The sequence below is a fragment of the Camelus dromedarius genome, chromosome 12 (genome assembly GCF_036321535.1).
Source record: "Camelus dromedarius isolate mCamDro1 chromosome 12, mCamDro1.pat, whole genome shotgun sequence".
Classification (NCBI taxonomy): Eukaryota; Metazoa; Chordata; class Mammalia; order Artiodactyla; family Camelidae; genus Camelus; species Camelus dromedarius.
In genome coordinates this window covers 63368470-63386490 of record NC_087447.1, presented here as the reverse complement: position 1 = coordinate 63386490, position 18021 = coordinate 63368470, and the positions used below count along the sequence as shown (strand labels likewise).

The window sequence follows — 18021 nt, the reverse complement described above, 5'->3', positions numbered from 1 at the left end:
CATATATAAAAAGGATCTTTAGTGATAGAAATCTGAAAACATTGCTTCCTCCATCCATCACTCCCATTAGTTTAGTCACTGTTTGCACTTATTAGACCAGACTTTCCTAACTACTGGCAAATGATTAGCATTTTTTTCTATGAAATATTGTAACATTCAGCTCAGAAGTTCTTACTGTCTGCTTCACCAGAATATATTGCTTTAGCTTCTGTCACTGGAATGTTTTCAGTCTCTCCTAAACTTTCTTGTTCCATTGAAAGGTCCAGTTCTTCATCTTGGATCTGATCAGTCACAGTCGGCAAAGGCTCTGGTTCAAGGTGCAAAATCAGGTTTCCTTTCACCTCTCAATAAAGAAGTACAGAGAACATATTTACCTTCCAAAATGACTAAAAAGAACTTGAGCATAAATTCTTAAAGGCCACCATAGTCTCTAAGTCTAAAATATGAGGGTCTCTTTCAAATTGAGAACTCATTTCAAAATAAAAACTGCCTCATCAAAATAAATCTGTTTTCCCACCAAAACATTAAAAAGCATCATAAGAAAGTGTACTGAGTGGGGAAGGTATAGCTCAGCGGCAGAGTGCATGCTTGCCATGCATGAGGTCCTGGGTTCCATCCCCAGTACCTCTATTAAAATAAATAAATAAATAGATAGATAGATAGATAGATAGATAGATAAATAAAATGTACTGAAAATATCTTACTCCTGTCTGCATTATACATGTCTTCAAAGGCAAATTCCAGCTCTCTCTGCCAATCTTCTTTCATTTCACTGCGTTTGTATGGAAGTTCAACTAGCTGTGGTGGCATCCGTGCTACAGTCTGTCTCCTGCGTGCTAGGTCCTCTTGCTGTAGCTGATGGAGTTCTTTCATTAGCTTCTCTTGATTCTTCAGGAATAAAGAGAATCACTTAACAACATTTGATTCACAAACTCTGGATAGTAACATTAATAGTGTGGGAAAAGTGGAGACACCATGAAGAACAGGGACTGGAGTTCCCTCCCCATCTCTACAACTTGTTCAAACACAGAAAGACATGAAGAGGCAGCCCTCCCTATCCACGGCTCTTCCACATCTGCGGATTCAACCACCCACGGACCATGTAGGACGATAGTATTTACTACTGAAAAATACGTGGGTATAAGTGGTCCCGTGCAGTTCAAACTGGTGTTGTTCAAGGGTCAATTGTATTGTTAATAAGTACCAGAGAAATTGGTTCTGGTTAGGCCACAAAGTTTCAAAAGCCTGCCAGTTATAGATCTCCTTTCTCAGAACAGTCATGAAATTACCATCTACTTAAGCCGCCACAGCTCCCGCAATGTACTCTATTCTAGTTCTCCACATGGCCAGCAGCAGATACCAGGCCCAGGTGAGCACCAAGACCCAGAGTGACTGTGATACTTAACAGATACTTCTCATTACTTCACACTCTCATGAATCCCTAAGAACAAATGGGATCTGCATCTCTGTAGGCATAAACAATCTGGCAAGTACGGAAGTTTAAGCACAATGTTTTACTGAGGTTATCTAACCTAATTCTGGTGGTGGAAGATAAGGAGGGGGGATAAGGTAAGACCTCTCACCCCCTGGGATGAGGATGTAGCCAGGTATAAGTGCGGGAAGGAGAAGCAGTACAAGTAAGAAATAACAACTGCAGCACAAAAGTACGGAGATGAAGGCACGGGCGGTCAGGGCGAGTACACAGTTCATTACAGACAGGGTATGGAGGGTGAGGCTGGTTAAGGAAAAAAGATAAAGCTGGAGAGGCAGGTAGAGGCCAAATACAACAGACAATGGCAGGAAATAAGACCCCAGGGCACAACAGGGTCTGCAGCAAAAAAGGTTCAAACAGGGAAGGGGAAACCCTCTGGTTTTGCCAACCATTCTTGTGTAAGAGGCACAGTCTACAGAAAGGTAGAGAGCTTATATAACAAAGTATTTTTCATGTGATTACACACTACTTATTCGTAAATAATTTGTCACTTGGAGGTGAGGTTTTTTTATGTCAGGCTCTGAAAAAGAATCAAATTATGAAGGAATTCATTTATATTAAGATTCAAATCATCTAATTAAATTAACTTCAAAGTTACTTGAATGCTTATTCAAGTAACTGTTTCTGGCTCACTTGAGAATGCGGCATTTTATTCTACTTGAATTATTCATAACAACTACCATGATCACTGACATTTAGTGTGAGCTTATGAAATTCCATGCACAATTCTAAGGGCTTTACTAAACTCATTTAATCCTCACAAAACAGATGATGAAACAGAACTCAGAGAGGTTAGGCAGCATGCCTGTGATCAAACAACTAGGCAGCAAAGAAAGGAGGAAAACCAGGAAGACTGACCATGGAGTCCACTTCCTTAACCACTGAACACTACCAATTTATGGAAGAATGTGCTCAGTTTACAACTGCTTTTTCCACATTTTCTTTTCCTACAAGTTTAAGCCTTAGATGAAAATTACTGGTAATAATTCAGATGTTTAGTTATTTTAATCATAACTTACCCCAGTTTATAAAAACTAAAAATCTGAGTTCAATTATACAAATGAACTTGAAGGCACTTGATTCCCACAGAAGTTCTTAAAAACTCATTCTTCAGTTGAGTGTTTAAAACATCCAAATGCACTCATCAAATTCAGAAAATAAAATCAGACTTCTAAAAAGAGGAATCATTTTTATGCTCTATTTCAAGAATAAACACTGAACAGTAAGCATGACAGAAGGAAAGCTGTAACTATAAAGCTGGTTTTCATGATACATATTTTACAGCTCTGCAATCAAGTCACTTTTTCTTTTTTTTTGAAGTCACTTTTTCAAAGTTCCCTGACAACAAGGATCATGACTCTGCTTGATCTGCAAAGTCCACAAGTGCTCTGCTCAATAAATATTTAATGAATTGAATCTCAAGATTTGCAAAGCATTAATGCAATTCAAATAATTAAATAAGAAAAGTGATTAATTTCTTCTTAGGCTATTTTTGGACTGATTAAAATATTAAACTTTTAATACATTCATCATTTGTAAAACTTTTAGAAGAGCAATGTAACAAAAGCGAGAACAGCTTTACCCAATCTGAATTTGAAACAGGAGGTAAAAAGCAAGAATCAGAGACAGTATGTTCACATTCCCCACACCTCCATTCTTTGAGCCTGTTCACTATCAGTTCAACAGTGCCATCGGCAAGGCCAGCAGGAGGGGGAACAGCCAGAATTTAATTCTTACTTGAGCCAAACGGATCTTTTTCATTGCTTGGAAGCCCCGCGCATGTGCCTTCTCACACCGCTCCACCTTCTCCTGTGCTGCTTGTTTCTGTAGTCCTTCCAATCTTTTAGCTTCTTCTTCAGCAGCCAAATGAGGATCTGGCTAGCAGTCAAGCAACAACATTTTAGACAATTAAATAACATGTGAAACAAAGTGGTAACTAAACAAGACAATCTTAAAATCATGATTTTCTACTTATGTCAGATTAAATGATAACAAGAATTGTATTTTTCAACGACAATTATTAACACCATGTTTGTATGAAAAAAAATCACTTTATAGTGTATAGTTTTACAAGTTGTTTGTTTTAAACCAGAGTACACTATACTCATCCAAACACGTTCCTCCATTATTTTTTGTTAAGAAATTCCATTAAAACAACAGTGTTGAAAACACCCACAAAGCTAGTAGTTAAGAAGCCACAAACATTGGGCAGGGGGTGGGAAGGGATAGACTGGGATTTCAAAACGTAGAACAGATAAGCCAGATTATACTGTATAGCACAGGGAAATAGATATAAGATCTTATGGCAGCTCACCAAGAAAAAAATGTGACAATGAATATATATATGTTCATGTATAACTGAAAAATTGTGCTCTACACTGGAATTTGACAACATTGTAAAATGATTATAAATCAATAAAAAAATGTTAAAAAAAAAAAAAAAAAAAGAAACCACAAACATTAAAGGTCATGTAAGCCACCTGGGGAAGCAGTGAAGCCAACATCTGCTGCTTGGCTATGGCTTCAGGAAGGCTAACTCACCAAAACATCTACTTTAATTTCTGGGTTCCTAGAACTTGAGCATAATCAATGATCATGTGGTTGTACAGTCAACCAGCATCTCATTAACATAATAATAGTAATATCAAATGGGGAGGGGCACACAACCTGAATTTACTATTACACCTGAACATTCACTTTCAAATATAAGCACTTCAAATGTAATTTTAAGTATAAATCTTATTTTACATGCTGGTATTCTATAAGTCAAGTGAAACAATAATGACCATGAAAGCTAGTAACTATATATCTAAAATTATTTATAACTCTCAAATAGTGAGATAAATAGAAATAGTTAATGTATTAAGAAAGAGCACTGGCCAAACAAGTATATGAAAAATATTATGTTCTTTTTGAGCTAATATTTATGCAAATCTAAGTAACAAAAGGTTAAACAAAATTATAATCTCTATAAAGTTATTTAGCATATTAAGATGCATAACATTAAATAAAATAATCTTCAGGAGCAACTTTTCATTTCATTTCATATAGGCCATAAGGTTTTCAAGAAAAAAGTTGTTTGGGAATTTTTCACATCATTTGAGGGTGAACTAAAAGCAGAATGTCAATTTTGGTAAACCAGAATTTCAAGGGAAGGAAAACTTCAAAACATACAGTGTGTATAATAAACATGTTCAATCCAGATATAATGAGGTATATAAAGAAAATCAAGAAAATAAAGGGTCAGAGAAAAATTCGGTACCCCAAACAAGTTTTATTTTGACTGCCCAAACGTCAAAACAAAATTTTCCAAGAATGCTTTAGGAAGACAATCCCTTAAAAATTCGTGTCAATGCAACCAAAACTTTAAACAAAAATCTGGTTGAAATAATTGTTAGATTTCATTTTTAGCAGTTGAACTCAAAAGGTATAGGAAACTGCAAAAATGGTGAATACCAAGCAAAAATTCTTTTTAGAAAACATGTTTCTGAAAGTCTTTTCCATGAATTATAATCTGCAGTGCATAAAACAGTGAGTGATATTATTAAATATGTTACTTCTGCATCTTCTACATTAGACATATGGACTGAAATCTTTTTTAAGCATGACAAGCTTGGTAAGTAGAATTTAAGTGTTTTTGCTTGTCTACAGACAGCAAACAATATAGTGAATTTGATTAGAAAAGTATTTCTAGGATGAAAAACCCATTTTAACAAGTGCTATGTAACTGTCGTTGACAAAGGAACAAACAGGATGAAGGGCACGTGTACTTTCGAATTTCCAAGCATATGAAGTTTTGTGCTTATAAAACGTGAATATAGCACAAAACAAAAGTTAGAGAATAACTGGTCTAAGTAGGAATACAGTAGGTCAGGTCCATCATTCTTCAAAGACCAATTCTATGACACACAAAAGATTTTAGAACTACTTTATCAAGATACTCAAACAACGCATGATAGTAGCTCTTACATGTTAAAAAGGCTGACTGAACAAATGAAAGTAGCTTATTTGGAGAAAGCAGCTGAAGGAATAACCAAACTGTATGCCAGGAGCACGAGTATTTTTTACACAATACCTGCTCTAAAGGTCCTATCATTCTACTCCAGAAAAAATGCAAAATTATTATGCATGTGAAATAAGCTTAGATGCAGATGAAAATGCAGATTTGTTATCTGGAAAACCAAACACATTGCTCTACTGTCACATTTTAAACCCACAGTTTTAAGGACAGAGTTTTCCTAAGTGATGGTGTAAGGAAGTAGACAAAATATCAGAATATTTTAGTTTGTGGGATTGTTTTTATAAAGCTGCCTTATAATTACTGATCTAATCTTCATGTCCAGAAATTGACAAGAAGGTAGGCCTCTTAGTTACTATCAAAGAGGAAAGGTTAATAACTTACTTTGACACTTACTGTGACACCATCAGTGGCGTCCTATACTACAGCTGGAGAGAAAAATGTCTTTCTTCATCAATCTTAGTTAGTATTGAATATCTATTTAATACTGTAAAAATATAGTGTGGTGACCACAGAAGCAAGTTAGCAATAGGCTGAAGTTATTGTTCCTGTATTATAAAATACTGAAGTTGTAATAATATTTTATGATTTTAAACAAGTTTCAAGATTTATTCTTATTTCTCAGAAGCTCACTGTATGAGGATGATACTCATCTTAGGTCTTGATCAAATACTGATTTTTTAATACCTGCTAGTAAGCAATCAACCAAAATGTGTAGTTGTTGCATTCTAAACTCCACATGAATGCTATACGATGAAAGTTTATTTCACTGGAAGATAAACAGATCCAACATGAAAAAAATGAAAACCCACGGTTACAAAGAAATAGCAATCGTAACAAGGAGATATCATTTGTCACTCTTAAGACTGATGGTAATTTTAACCTATACCATTTCATACAAACAAGGGTCTGATAAGATGCCATTTTCATATGTTGCTGATGCTTTTAAAAGGCAATTTAATGACCTGTATCAAGTATTTGTTATCAAATGTTATACAGTTTAGAACCTATAGTTTCTCCTAGGAATCTATTCTAAACATACAATCAAAGCTGTAGAGAAATGTACAAGATGATTTTGTTTGCATTATTTATGAAAGTAAAAAAAAAATAAGAGAACAATTAAATAAATTCTGTAATGAAATATTAAGTGACTATTAAAAATCATGTTTTGAGAAGTGTGTGTATGTTTATATATAATTAATCCATTAATGTATCAACCACATTACACTTTGGTGATGGCATCGTATGTGTTTTTCCTATAGTTCTGCTTACATGTACAGTTCTAAATTTTCACAGAGTATGTATTATTTTTACGATAAAGTTTTATGGTAAAAAAACTATTTTAAAATATAACCATTTAAGTAACCAACTCCTTTCATTCGTATTAAATCTGCATTCATATTAAACATGACATCATAATTCAAAGTATATTTAAAAGATTTTTTTTTCCACTATTGCCCTAAGATGGTTGGTAGAGTTATTCAAATTTGGTATTTGAGAACAATGTACGTAGAACCAAGGTAATACTCAATTCAGTGAACGGAGAAATAATAAAGTGAGGGTCATGAACAAACAGTAAGTCAATCACCTGCTCTGTGTCCACCTCTCTATTTACAAAAGTATAAAGATGATGGTATGTAGAACTACTGGTTTTCACCTTAGAAGTTTTCTTTACGTCAATGTTCTGAAAAATGGAACATAGAAAATACATTATTAGGTTAAGTATTAATTTTCACTGAAAGCAGGATCCAATGAAAAAAATATTTTTTGTATTTTAATAAGTTGTTATTTTTTTCATGAGATCATTCAATTTATCTCCATTAACCTGGAATTTAGACTTAAAGCTACATGATATTGCAACAAGAACACTAAACAGCTGATGCTGCATAGGTTACTCCATGACGTCAGGAGGCACATAATGGCAAGGTGCTCCTCTGTTACTGATTCTGAGCTTGATCGTGTGGTTATGGTGGTTCATGCCCACTGATAAGACAGAGTTCTCTCTTCTTGTGCCTGTCAGAAGTGGGCCAATTAATAAATGAAGAAGGATGACAGATACCCATTTGGTGCCAAAGTATCCTCTCCCCAATTACATGGTAATTGTAAAGAGAAAAATACCCCTTTATAATGGAGATCTCCTGTAGTCACTACTGCAACCAAATCACACAAACACAGAATACAAGAAACTAGTCTAGTCTCTTCAACAATTCTGAAATTTAAAAGTTCCCAAGGGTTGGAGGATATAATGTTTTATTTTGAGAGAGACCACGAAATAAAACAAGCAGAAGCAATGGGTGAACCCTGACTGGATTCTGGTTTTAAAAAAAACGTTTAAGAAAAGACAACTTAGGGACAACTGGAAAATTTTGATTATGGACTGTATACTAAATGGTACTTATGAACTCATCTACAAAACAAAAACAGACTCACAAACATAGTAAACAATCTTATGGTTACTGGGGAAAGGGAGTGGGAAGGGATAAATTTGGGAGACTGAGATTTACAAATGCTAGCTACTATATATAAAAATAGATTTTAAAATTTTTCTTAAGTATAGAACACAGAACTATGTTCAATATCTCATAATAACCTTTAATGAAAAAGAATATGAAAACAAATATATGTATGTACATGCATGACTGGGACATTGTGCCATACACCAGAAACTGACACACTGTAACTGTACTTCAATTTAAAAAATAAAAAAATAAAATAAATACATACATACATACAATAGGGGGAGGGTATAGCTCAAGCAGTAGACTGCATGCTTAGCATGACAAGGTCCTGGGTTCAATCCCCAGTAGCTCCTCTAAAAATAAATCTAATTACCTCTCCCCACCAAAAAAAAAAAAAAAAAAAGAAAAGGTATTAAGCAATTAGTATTAATTTTCTTAGTGTGATACTGTGGTTGCATAAGAGAATGCCCTTATTCTTACCAGAAGCATGCTAAAGTATACAGGGTGAAATGCCAACTCGACAACCTACATACAAAGGTACATAAGTATTTGAAATCTACACACAACGCAAATAGCTATTCCCTTGTACTCTTAACTTCTCTGTATTTTGAAAATTTTCATACCAAAATGTTGGGAAAAAAAGTATAACAATACATATACATATAATTCATATTTCCAAATCACTTATACAATGTTTTGCTTATTTTAAATTTTTGACCTTGGCTTTTTAGGAACATTAGGAATTATGGCAAAAGTCATTGTAAAAACATGGATAAAAAACTGACTGCCTTTTAACAAGGTTCAGAGGGAGTGGCTGAAATATGACCTTTCCACTTGGATCTTACTGGATCAAATGTCACATGGCAGATGGCTCAACATAAAAGCAGGCAGGCTGACAGAACCAGAGGCTTAAAAGATGAATATCTGGTACTTATGCTGATCATACATATGTAAAACACACTCGTCTATACAACAAAATTAGCTATCTGTGTATCTGTTTAAGTATTTTTCACTTCTACTTAATTCTTTAGATAAAAATAACTGTAATTTTGATAATCATCCAAGTAGCCATTTCAATAACCACATCAAGCTAATGTGAACAAGAGAAACAATACCTTTTAAAATTTTCACTTTACTTAATAAGTTAGATTTAAAAAAAAAGCTCCAAATCACAAAATCACACATTCTACTCCCATAAAGAAACAGACTTCTCTCATCACTTTACATAGTCTTATGTAAATTTATTAACTTATGCAAACATAATTTCTTTATCTGTAAATGGTAACTATTTACAATAGCCAAATCCTGAATGTGGGAAAGTCTTTAGAGCAAATAATACAATTTTTTCCCCAATAAATAAAGGCTTTAAAAAAGAAGCCAAACTATTCATAATTTTTAAAAATAAAGAACACAATAGTTTTTCAAACAAAAAAATTTTGAGACAACTGGGGAAAACTGAACATAGACTAGGTATTAAAAGATACTGGGAACACACCAGTATTGTGCTTATAAAAAAGTTCTTATACATCAGAAACACATATTGAAGAATATATGGGTAAAATTATATCCAGGAATATTTTTAAATACTCCAGATACACTCATGTATTACTTGTACAATTAAAAAATAAGTTTAAACAAATAATATTTTGACTTACACTGAATTCTAACAGTAAAGGATTATTATAACCTAGTTCTGGTACTCAGTCAACTACTACAACCGACACTCAAAGTAATTCACCTCAAAAAGAGTTGGAGGAGGAGGTGGCAGACTTGTAATTTTGGCAGATCTCTCTTTTTCCACAAGCAGTGCTTCTTTTCGAGCTTTTATATGCCTTGAAAAATAAGAAATGTCATAAATTAATCTCAGATAAAATTAGCTCTTAGGGTTAAAAATATAACAGCCAAATCTCAAATCCTCCAGTCTGGACCCACAGGCTCAATATGCTGGTTAATAAAAAGTCTATACACAGTGGACATGTAAGAAAATGTTTACCAAGTGAAAGAAGTGTATCTAAACCCATAAAGCTCCACAGTGGGGACTGACCCAATGAATATCTAATGTTCCTTAGTTTAGAATAATTTAGAGTGAAAAAACTAGAAATGATAAAGATGGGCCACTGTATATAATGACCACTGCTGACTATGGACAGGCTCCTTCATTTTCACAACACGCGCAAATACTCATCGCTTACCTGCAAAGTCTGCAACCTCTTTTAATGGTCTTAATTGCATTGACTCTTTTTTGTATCAGAGACAGACAGATTTGGTTGACATGCATTCTGAACTAGCAATACATTTCTCCAGAAACTTAGTAGTTGCTGTTAAAGTCAGACAGGAAGAGAAAGCTCATCTGTTATATGATCTAAGCAAACCACTGCCTCTCTGCGTTATTTTTAAACCAAGTTTAACAAACACAGTGGACATACTATATGACTTTCACAAAGTATATACAATGTTCCCTTTACTTTGAGCTATATCCGTTTCAGTGGAGAATACGGTAAAAATCACTATTACTTTACCAGGTTTTTTGCTTCATTAACATTTCTTTTTGATTTTTCTGTACTTTCAGGGCCTCTTTATGTCTCACTTCCGCTTTTTTTTTCCTTTCTGCTGCACGGTGTGCCAGAGCATTCAAATCAGGTTCCTAAAAACAAATATTACTGAAAATGTCATGTTAAACAAGATTAAAATGCCAAATATATGAGTGGTACCCGGTTAAGGCAAAAATCATGATGGTGTATTCAAACGACTGAGGATTAGGAAAACACTGCACTAAGGCACAAAATTAATCATGGCATAAATAAAATTTCAAAAATCTGATGTCAGAACTTAAGGGCTATTACTAAAAATACAAACTAAAACCAGGCACCAAGGAACATTTTGATTGCTACATTCTTTAAAGAGTTCTTTTCTTCACTAATAGTTGGTATCAAAGACATGCCTTCTTTGGAACCCAGCCTGTTTTATTTTTTGTGACTATCTCTGGGACCACATCTAGTATTAACAACCATAAATCACAATAAACAACAGGCAGCAGTCTTAAATACTGAGGTAAGTTCTACTTTGCCTTTCTAAAAGTCATCGAAGAATTTTTAAGGTCTGTGAGTGAACTCAAGCATATACACATTCAACGACACGTTTTGGAGACATGAGAAATGATAATGAATGATAATGATAATGAAATGGGAAATCTGAATTCACCCCACTGAATCTGTTTCATATGCTCGAAATGATTAACAATTTCTAATTCTGAAGGTTGTTTTTTTATTTACCTAGATACTTAAGGACTGGAAACAAATCATGATAAATTAAACATCACAGGAACATAAGATTTCACTTGACATGACTTTTACTGGGAAGTGACCCTAGCAGCATTCTTAAATTACATTAACTTTACAAAAACATTCAGACTGCCCAAAGCAAATTCTATACATGAAAATATTTGTATCAGCCAAGCACCTAACAACTCTAATCTACTTTTAACAATTATCACTACCCCAGACAGGTAATCAAATAAGTGCTCACATTTTCTTTGGCTTGTTGGTGTCCCTCTCCCATATTTCTTAAACTTGCCAAATATAGTTTTTCCAAGTTCTTTATTTTCTGAGTTTGTGATTCCTCCCATTCTGTCCTTAGCGCCTCTGCCAAACGAGTGAATTGCTGGTTTCTTCTCTGTTTTATATCTTCTCTTATCTGTAAAGCAATACCCCTTTCTTGTTCTCGAACCTAAAGAATGAATATTTAACAGATTACATGAAAAGAGGCTTACTTCAACTTTTTTTGAAAAGCTATTTGGAAACAGGAACTTAAATGAATTGTCTTTAGGTATCAGGTATATCTGTTCTCATGAATATTCATATTATATTAGATAAGGTCTATTTAAAGCAGAAAATCCAAGTGATGTAGGAAAAATTAAAATCTCAAGACTATTTCTAAAGTTCCCTAACTGATCTTCCCTCCTCAAAGCACTAATGAGGTTGCCATTATCATTCTAGCAACATGTAAGAGGCTAAAATGGTCAGCATGATTCAACAATATTTATAGCCCAGGTGAGTACAGATGGAGCTAGATGAGAACTCTGTACCTGATTCATCATCCCCAATTCTAGACAGAATGGCACCTAAAACATGCTTCACAAAAACTTAACTATATTACTCCAAAAACAAACAAAGAAAAACTTCTGGAAAAGAATAATCTGCAACTTCTGAACAAATTTATTTCAGCAGTTAAATCTTTCCCATAAATCTTCTTCAAAGTCATTCTAATCTTCTCGCTTTAAACCAGTTACATATAATTTTAAAAATAAATTATTTTCTAATAATTAGTGAGTCAAATAATTCTTATCCTCAAACTCTTCTTCAATCTGCTTACCATTTCAGCTAACTTTTCAAATGTTCCAAAACTAGTTAATATGCAAGAACCACGGCTCTTGCACAGCCAGAAAAGATTTATAAATGTAACATTTCACAAAGAACACGCTACTGTAAAAAAAAATACTAATAATTTGGGGAAGACAAAGAATTAGAAACTTTGTTCCAAATAAACCTTACTTGTAGCAATCTTAATTTTCTTCTTCTTTCATAATCTTCCTTTAAAATGGAGGCTTCCTCATTAGGACTCAATCTCAGCTTACCAGCATTCACCACCTTTCTTTTCATTTTTGTGTAGTACTTTAAATATGAAGGTTCTGAATTAAAAAAAGAAAAAGTGTATCTATTAAAATAGGGAGGAAAGGACCAGGTACATGCAAATAAAATAATCTGGGGACACTAAATCCAACTTATTTACAAATAGCAATTATTAATTCAGCACTAAAATTAGTGGTTCTCAGATGGATGGGAAGGGGTTTAGTGGCGAGTGAATCAGAATTACTTGAAAAAGTTTTTCCTTATCTCCAGCAGATTATTGTTTACCTACAGTATCTGGGATTTGACTTATTCCCAACTGGGATTTCCAGAGTTTACCTAGCTTAAACATAAAAAAACCACGAAGATTTTTAAAAAATGTGTTAGCACAGAATAAGTGTTTTCACAACTACAATTTAACTCTAGAACTTTGATAACTTGTTCATAACCAGCAGGACTGCCATAACTGCAAGGGCCCCTGGCCCCTACTTCAACTCCCAGTCTGTTATGTATAACATGATCACCAAGTGTCGTTTTATCTTATAGAATCACATCAACCCCTCTACAGTAAAACAGCTCTTCAATAATTACAATGGTGTGATATTTAAATGGATAATCATTTAAAAAAATATCTCTTAGAATTCTGATGTTTGGATGAGTAGAGTTTAGATTCCCAGATCTATTCTTCCATTGCTCCTGTTTACACTCAGGTGTTCGGTCTCCTCGCTAGATAACATGCCCCTACTTGGGGAAGTCTGGTGAGGAGAAATGGAAAAAATGTAAGAATTTATCATTTCTGTAATTTGAAAACCCTCCCCAGGTAATGCTGGTATCTCCTTGTTTCCATTCATTTCCAAAAATGAGATATTTCATGTCAGTACAGGACCATGATTTTATCAACACCAGTCAGTATTTCTTGGGTTTCCTCACGATGACCAGGCAGGCAAACAGGGGAACTGAATGCTTACATCTTTCCAAAGCTAGCTTAAGTGCTACTTTTCCGTGAAGCTGTCCTCCAGTGATTTCCACTCCACCTGCCTACCACTCGTTCCTGGCTTCCCCACCTATAACACACATTACCTCCACATTCGTATGAGGACTGATCTTAGGCTGCCATGGTATTACCTTCCTCTAGTTTTTCATCACTTACAGCCTGCCCTTTTTAGTTAGATTTCTAACAACTGAAGGACAGAGGCTCTAATTCTATTTTATTTTAATATTCAAAATAATTTAATGAATAACTACCAGGAAGTATTTCACATACTACAGATGGATAGTTTTTACTCAGGTATTAACAGAGGATCAGCTAGAAGAATTTGGGGTTATGTAACAGGAACTAACTTTCTCAATGAATTCTCCACCAAAATGTAAACTCAGCAAGAGCAGGAATGGTCTTATTCATGGTTTCGGTTCTATGTCCACAGCCTAAAAACAGTGCTTTGCACATAAGCAGGTACTTCAGTATGTTGGTTGACTGACTGACTCACCCAGTGAGTTAATTCATGTAAAGTGCTACAGAGGTATACGTGGTCACTGTTACCAATCTGATGCCAAAAAGGAATAATTACTTGCGTTTGAAAATCTCTTCTAATGCACCCCACTCAGCTGATACTCATAAGACTTTGGAAATAGTAGGTTAAGTGCCAACTGTTTTCCATTTTATACACGAAGAAACAAAGGCCACTTAGATTAAAGGACTAGATCTAAGTGATAATATCTACTGGCAGAGCCAAGGGAAGAATCTGGTTTTCTTATTCCATATGATTCCCAACTTTCTGATATGCTAAAATATGTGGAGTGAGGAAAATTTTGTTTAAGGTGGTATTTTTTTCCAACTGAGGATTGACAGATAAGAACTAATCAGAGAAAAAACTGAGCAAGATTAAATTTAGTCTTCACAATGCATGTTATTTTTTATTTGAAGGTCTCTGAAAATTCACTCATATTTAAACTATTAAAACTAATTCCTGATAAATCCCATAGACACAGTATCAAGGAAAAAAAAAAGCAAAAAAAGAGGCATACTATAAAATTCCATTTACATGAAATTCAAAAACAAGCAAGGCCAATACACTATGAGAGAGGTTAAAACAGGAGTTGGTCACCTTTCTGGAGATTACCCAGGGGGCACAAAGGAGCCTGCAGGAGTGCTGGAAACGTTCTATATTTTAATCTGTATGATGGTTTTACGCATGTGTGACAGGTGTATACATACATAAAAATTTCTCAAGTGGTACAATTACATTTGTGTATTTAATTCTAAGTTATACCTCAATAAAAAAGAAAAAAACAAATTTTTCAGTATTTCGGGTATCCATTGTCTTATTTGCTAGAGGATTATAGGAAAACATACACATTTGTTATTTTTATCTCCTAAGATGTGACAAAATAATTGCTTTCTCTTGTATATAATTTTCTTAATTTTTAAACTTATTTGGAAATAATTTGACTTAGAATTCCCAGTTTCTCTAAATGTCGACCACAGAACAGCAACCAAAACCAGGAAATCAACACTGGAACAATACTTCTAACTAATCTACAGACCTTATTCAAATTTCATCAATCATCCCTCTAACGTCCATTTTCTGGACCAGGACTGAAGCCAAAGACAACATATTTCCTTTGGGCCCTCTAAGAAGTAGATGCCAAGATGGGATTAAACCCACAGAGATTTTATTAGGAGAAACACTTGTGAGGCAAAATGGGGAGGGAACTGGTAAAAGCTGGGAGCGTTTCAGACTTCTATGCAAATCTGATACTGAGTGAAGGAGGGAGGGAGAGCTGGGTAGATGCCTCTTAGAAGCTTCAACAAAACTTCCGGGGAGTCCTTAAGCCAAAAATCCCTTGTGACTCAGGAACAGGCCTGCCTTCATATCCATGCCATGCTCACTCGTTAACTTGGTGCAGCCCACGGAAGGCGTCCATGTGGACAGACTTCAGAATACAGGGGCTGAAGGTCCCTGTGAACCACATTCTAACAGCAGCCAAGGTTGTTTTATCTCCTTCCACTTCTCTAATCTGAGACAGTTCCTGTCTTTCTTTTTTTCCCCAAGATCTTGACATTTTAAAAAGATATCAAATGGTTATTCTGTAGAATGATCCTCAGTTTGAATTTGTTTAATCTCTTCTTGTGGTTAGACTGAGGTTATGCATTTTTGGCAAGGACACCACAGAACACCCTTCTCCGTACATCACATCAGGAGGTAAATGATCTTGACATGTCTTACTACTGGTGATGTGACTCACTTGATAAAGGTGGTGTCTGCCAGGTTTCCCCACTGTAGTTACTACTTTTTCCTTTTAAAGTGCCTTGTGGAGAGACAGCCAAGGCTATATGAATACCATGTCCCTCATCATACTCTTGCCAACTACGTTTAGTATCCATTGAGAATCGTTTGGAATAATTACTGTGGCATTTGTCAAAAGGTATTTTTCTATTTCAATTATTCCTTCTACACTTATCAAGTGGAAACCTACTGTAAGAAAGTTTCCGCCATTCCCTCACTTTTTTATTCGTATCAATATGGATTTTCAAATTCTAGATATTGTTACTGACCAATACAGGTGAAACAATTTATGTTGCAAAATTTTGCCCTGAGGATTAAATGGCAGCTGGCACATTGTAATCACAAATAGCAGACTTAGAAGATTTGGGTTCAAGATTCAACATTACCACTTAAGCAGGAAGACACAAGTCACTTTGGTCTTGTTTTCTCAAACTATATAAGGAGACTCATAATATCTACTCCAACAGGTTGTTCTGATGATTATGTGACTTAATGAATGTGAAACTGCGAAATATTTTCTAAATATTAAAGACTCAAAAGTTCCTTGTTTTAAAAGCTCAAGTTTGTGGCAGGACTTAATACTTGAGAAATGAGAAGTGAGAGGCACCGAGAAAGAGCAAGCCCTCGGTACGAAACTTTTCCAGGCAGTGTTCTTAAACGGCTACTAGGCTTGAGGCCACGTCCGCAGGTGACCTGGGGGGCAGGGTGGGCAGGACGCACCCAGAAGCGTTTGCAGTAGCGACCGCGAAGGCCCTCCCGGCCCCTCAACTCGGAAGCTCGGGGACCCCTCGAGACCCGACCCCGGGAGGCCGCGCAAAGCCACCCGCGCAAAAGGCCCGGAGCGGCCTCCCGCACGAAGCAATGAGGGGCCGAGTCGGGACGCGCGTGACCATGCCCCGCTGCTCCTCCCGGCCGCCCGCCAGACCCCGGCCGGGGCCCGCGGCCTGCTAAGGCCGGAGAGCCGCGGGCTGTGCTGTCTGCGCGGCACCCTCTTCCTCCCGAGCACTCCCTGCTCCCGGGCCTCGGGGAGTCATGCACGCACGGGGCCGCGGGGAAGCTGGCGCATCCGTCACTCACCCGAGAACCGTGAAGCTGGACTCACAAACCGCGGCTCAGTCTGAGAGAGCTGCGGCGGCCGCCGCACATCAGCCTCCCAACAGCCGTTCGTGCGCCTGCGGGTCGGCCATCGCTGAGCCCCCGTCACTTCCGTCATTCAAACCGCCCGCCAATGGCGCGGCCGAACCGCGGGAATCGGCCTTGTCCCGCCTCCCCCGGGGGCTGCCGGGACGGTCGCGCTGGAAAACCGGCTCCCGCGGCGCGCACGCGCACTCGCACGCGCACGGGCCGGCTGCTACGTAGGGCCCCATTATTTCACGTACCGCGGCTCAGAGGTTTTGCTTCGCGTCTCCCAAAATGCCGTTGTCAAAAGATACTTACCCAGATCCGTGAGGGCGACTTTAGTCTTAAGCCCCATCATGTAGGTGCCTTGGGATATGCATCCTTTTGTGTACTGACTACACAATTCACTTGGTACCATTGCTCACTCTGCAGTTATTTCCTGATAACTTTAAGCTGGTACAAGTGAACCGTTATCTTGATACTCTGCCTCCTGAGGTCCATACACCTAGAACGAGACAAGGATTTATCTGCTGTAAGTAATTTTAATCAGAAAAGGAATGAGCGCAGTTTCATATTTATTGATCATCTATTATGTGCCAAGCACGGTGTGCTAGGTGCAGGAGAGACAAGGCTAAATGGATTATGGGCCCTATCCTAGATTTTGTAGTCTAGGGGGTGAAACATACCAGGAAGCAAAGGATTAAAAAATGCGGAATGCTCGAGAGGGAAGTTGCTGATGTGATCAGATCTGGTTTCATTGTGGAGGAGAGGATGGAGTGAAGACTGAAGGCAGGGAAGCCAATTAGGATACTGCTGCAGGAAGTGAAAGGTGATCACAACAAGAATGGACAGAAGTGAGTAGATTTAAGAGGCAAATAGGAGACCAGACATCAGGAGTTGGTGGTTATCTGCTTTTGGATGGCAAAAAAGAGGGAAGATGGTGATGCCTGGTTTCCATATTTGGCAACTGAGTGGATGAGGATAACATTCTCCTATAACACCCAGAAGAGGGGAAAGTGAT

The 18021-nt window shown here is 36.6% G+C and overlaps 1 protein-coding gene and 1 non-coding gene across 15 annotated transcripts in view; one reads left to right on the top strand and one right to left on the bottom strand.

The window, feature by feature from the left end:
- The window catches only part of CEP295 (centrosomal protein 295), a 44766-nt gene extending 27691 nt beyond the window's left edge, over positions 1–17075 (bottom strand). For 11 of the 14 annotated variants that reach the window (XR_004139362.2, XR_010383474.1, XR_010383475.1 and 8 more), the window contains exons 1-9: positions 16959–17071; positions 12520–12656; positions 11495–11695; positions 10489–10613; positions 9708–9801; positions 7099–7194; positions 3230–3370; positions 705–888; positions 176–343 (exon numbers count right to left, since the gene is read on the bottom strand). Coding sequence is in view for 11 of the 14 variants with exons in the window: in XM_031460568.2 (XP_031316428.1) it covers positions 176–343; positions 705–888; positions 3230–3370; positions 7099–7194; positions 9708–9801; positions 10489–10613; positions 11495–11695; positions 12520–12627 (1117 nt within the window). In the remaining 3 variants the exon portion in view is untranslated. Of the gene's footprint in view, positions 1–175; positions 344–704; positions 889–3229; positions 3371–7098; positions 7195–9707; positions 9802–10488; positions 10614–11494; positions 11696–12519; positions 12657–16958 lie in introns of those variants that run through there. The other 3 variants (XM_031460564.2, XM_031460565.2, XM_031460575.2) reach the window with 3 other exon arrangements.
- Positions 558–630, top strand: TRNAG-GCC (transfer RNA glycine (anticodon GCC)). The gene has a single exon. It is a non-coding gene; the product is annotated as a tRNA-Gly (tRNA).
- Positions 17076–18021: the final 946 nt, after the last annotated feature.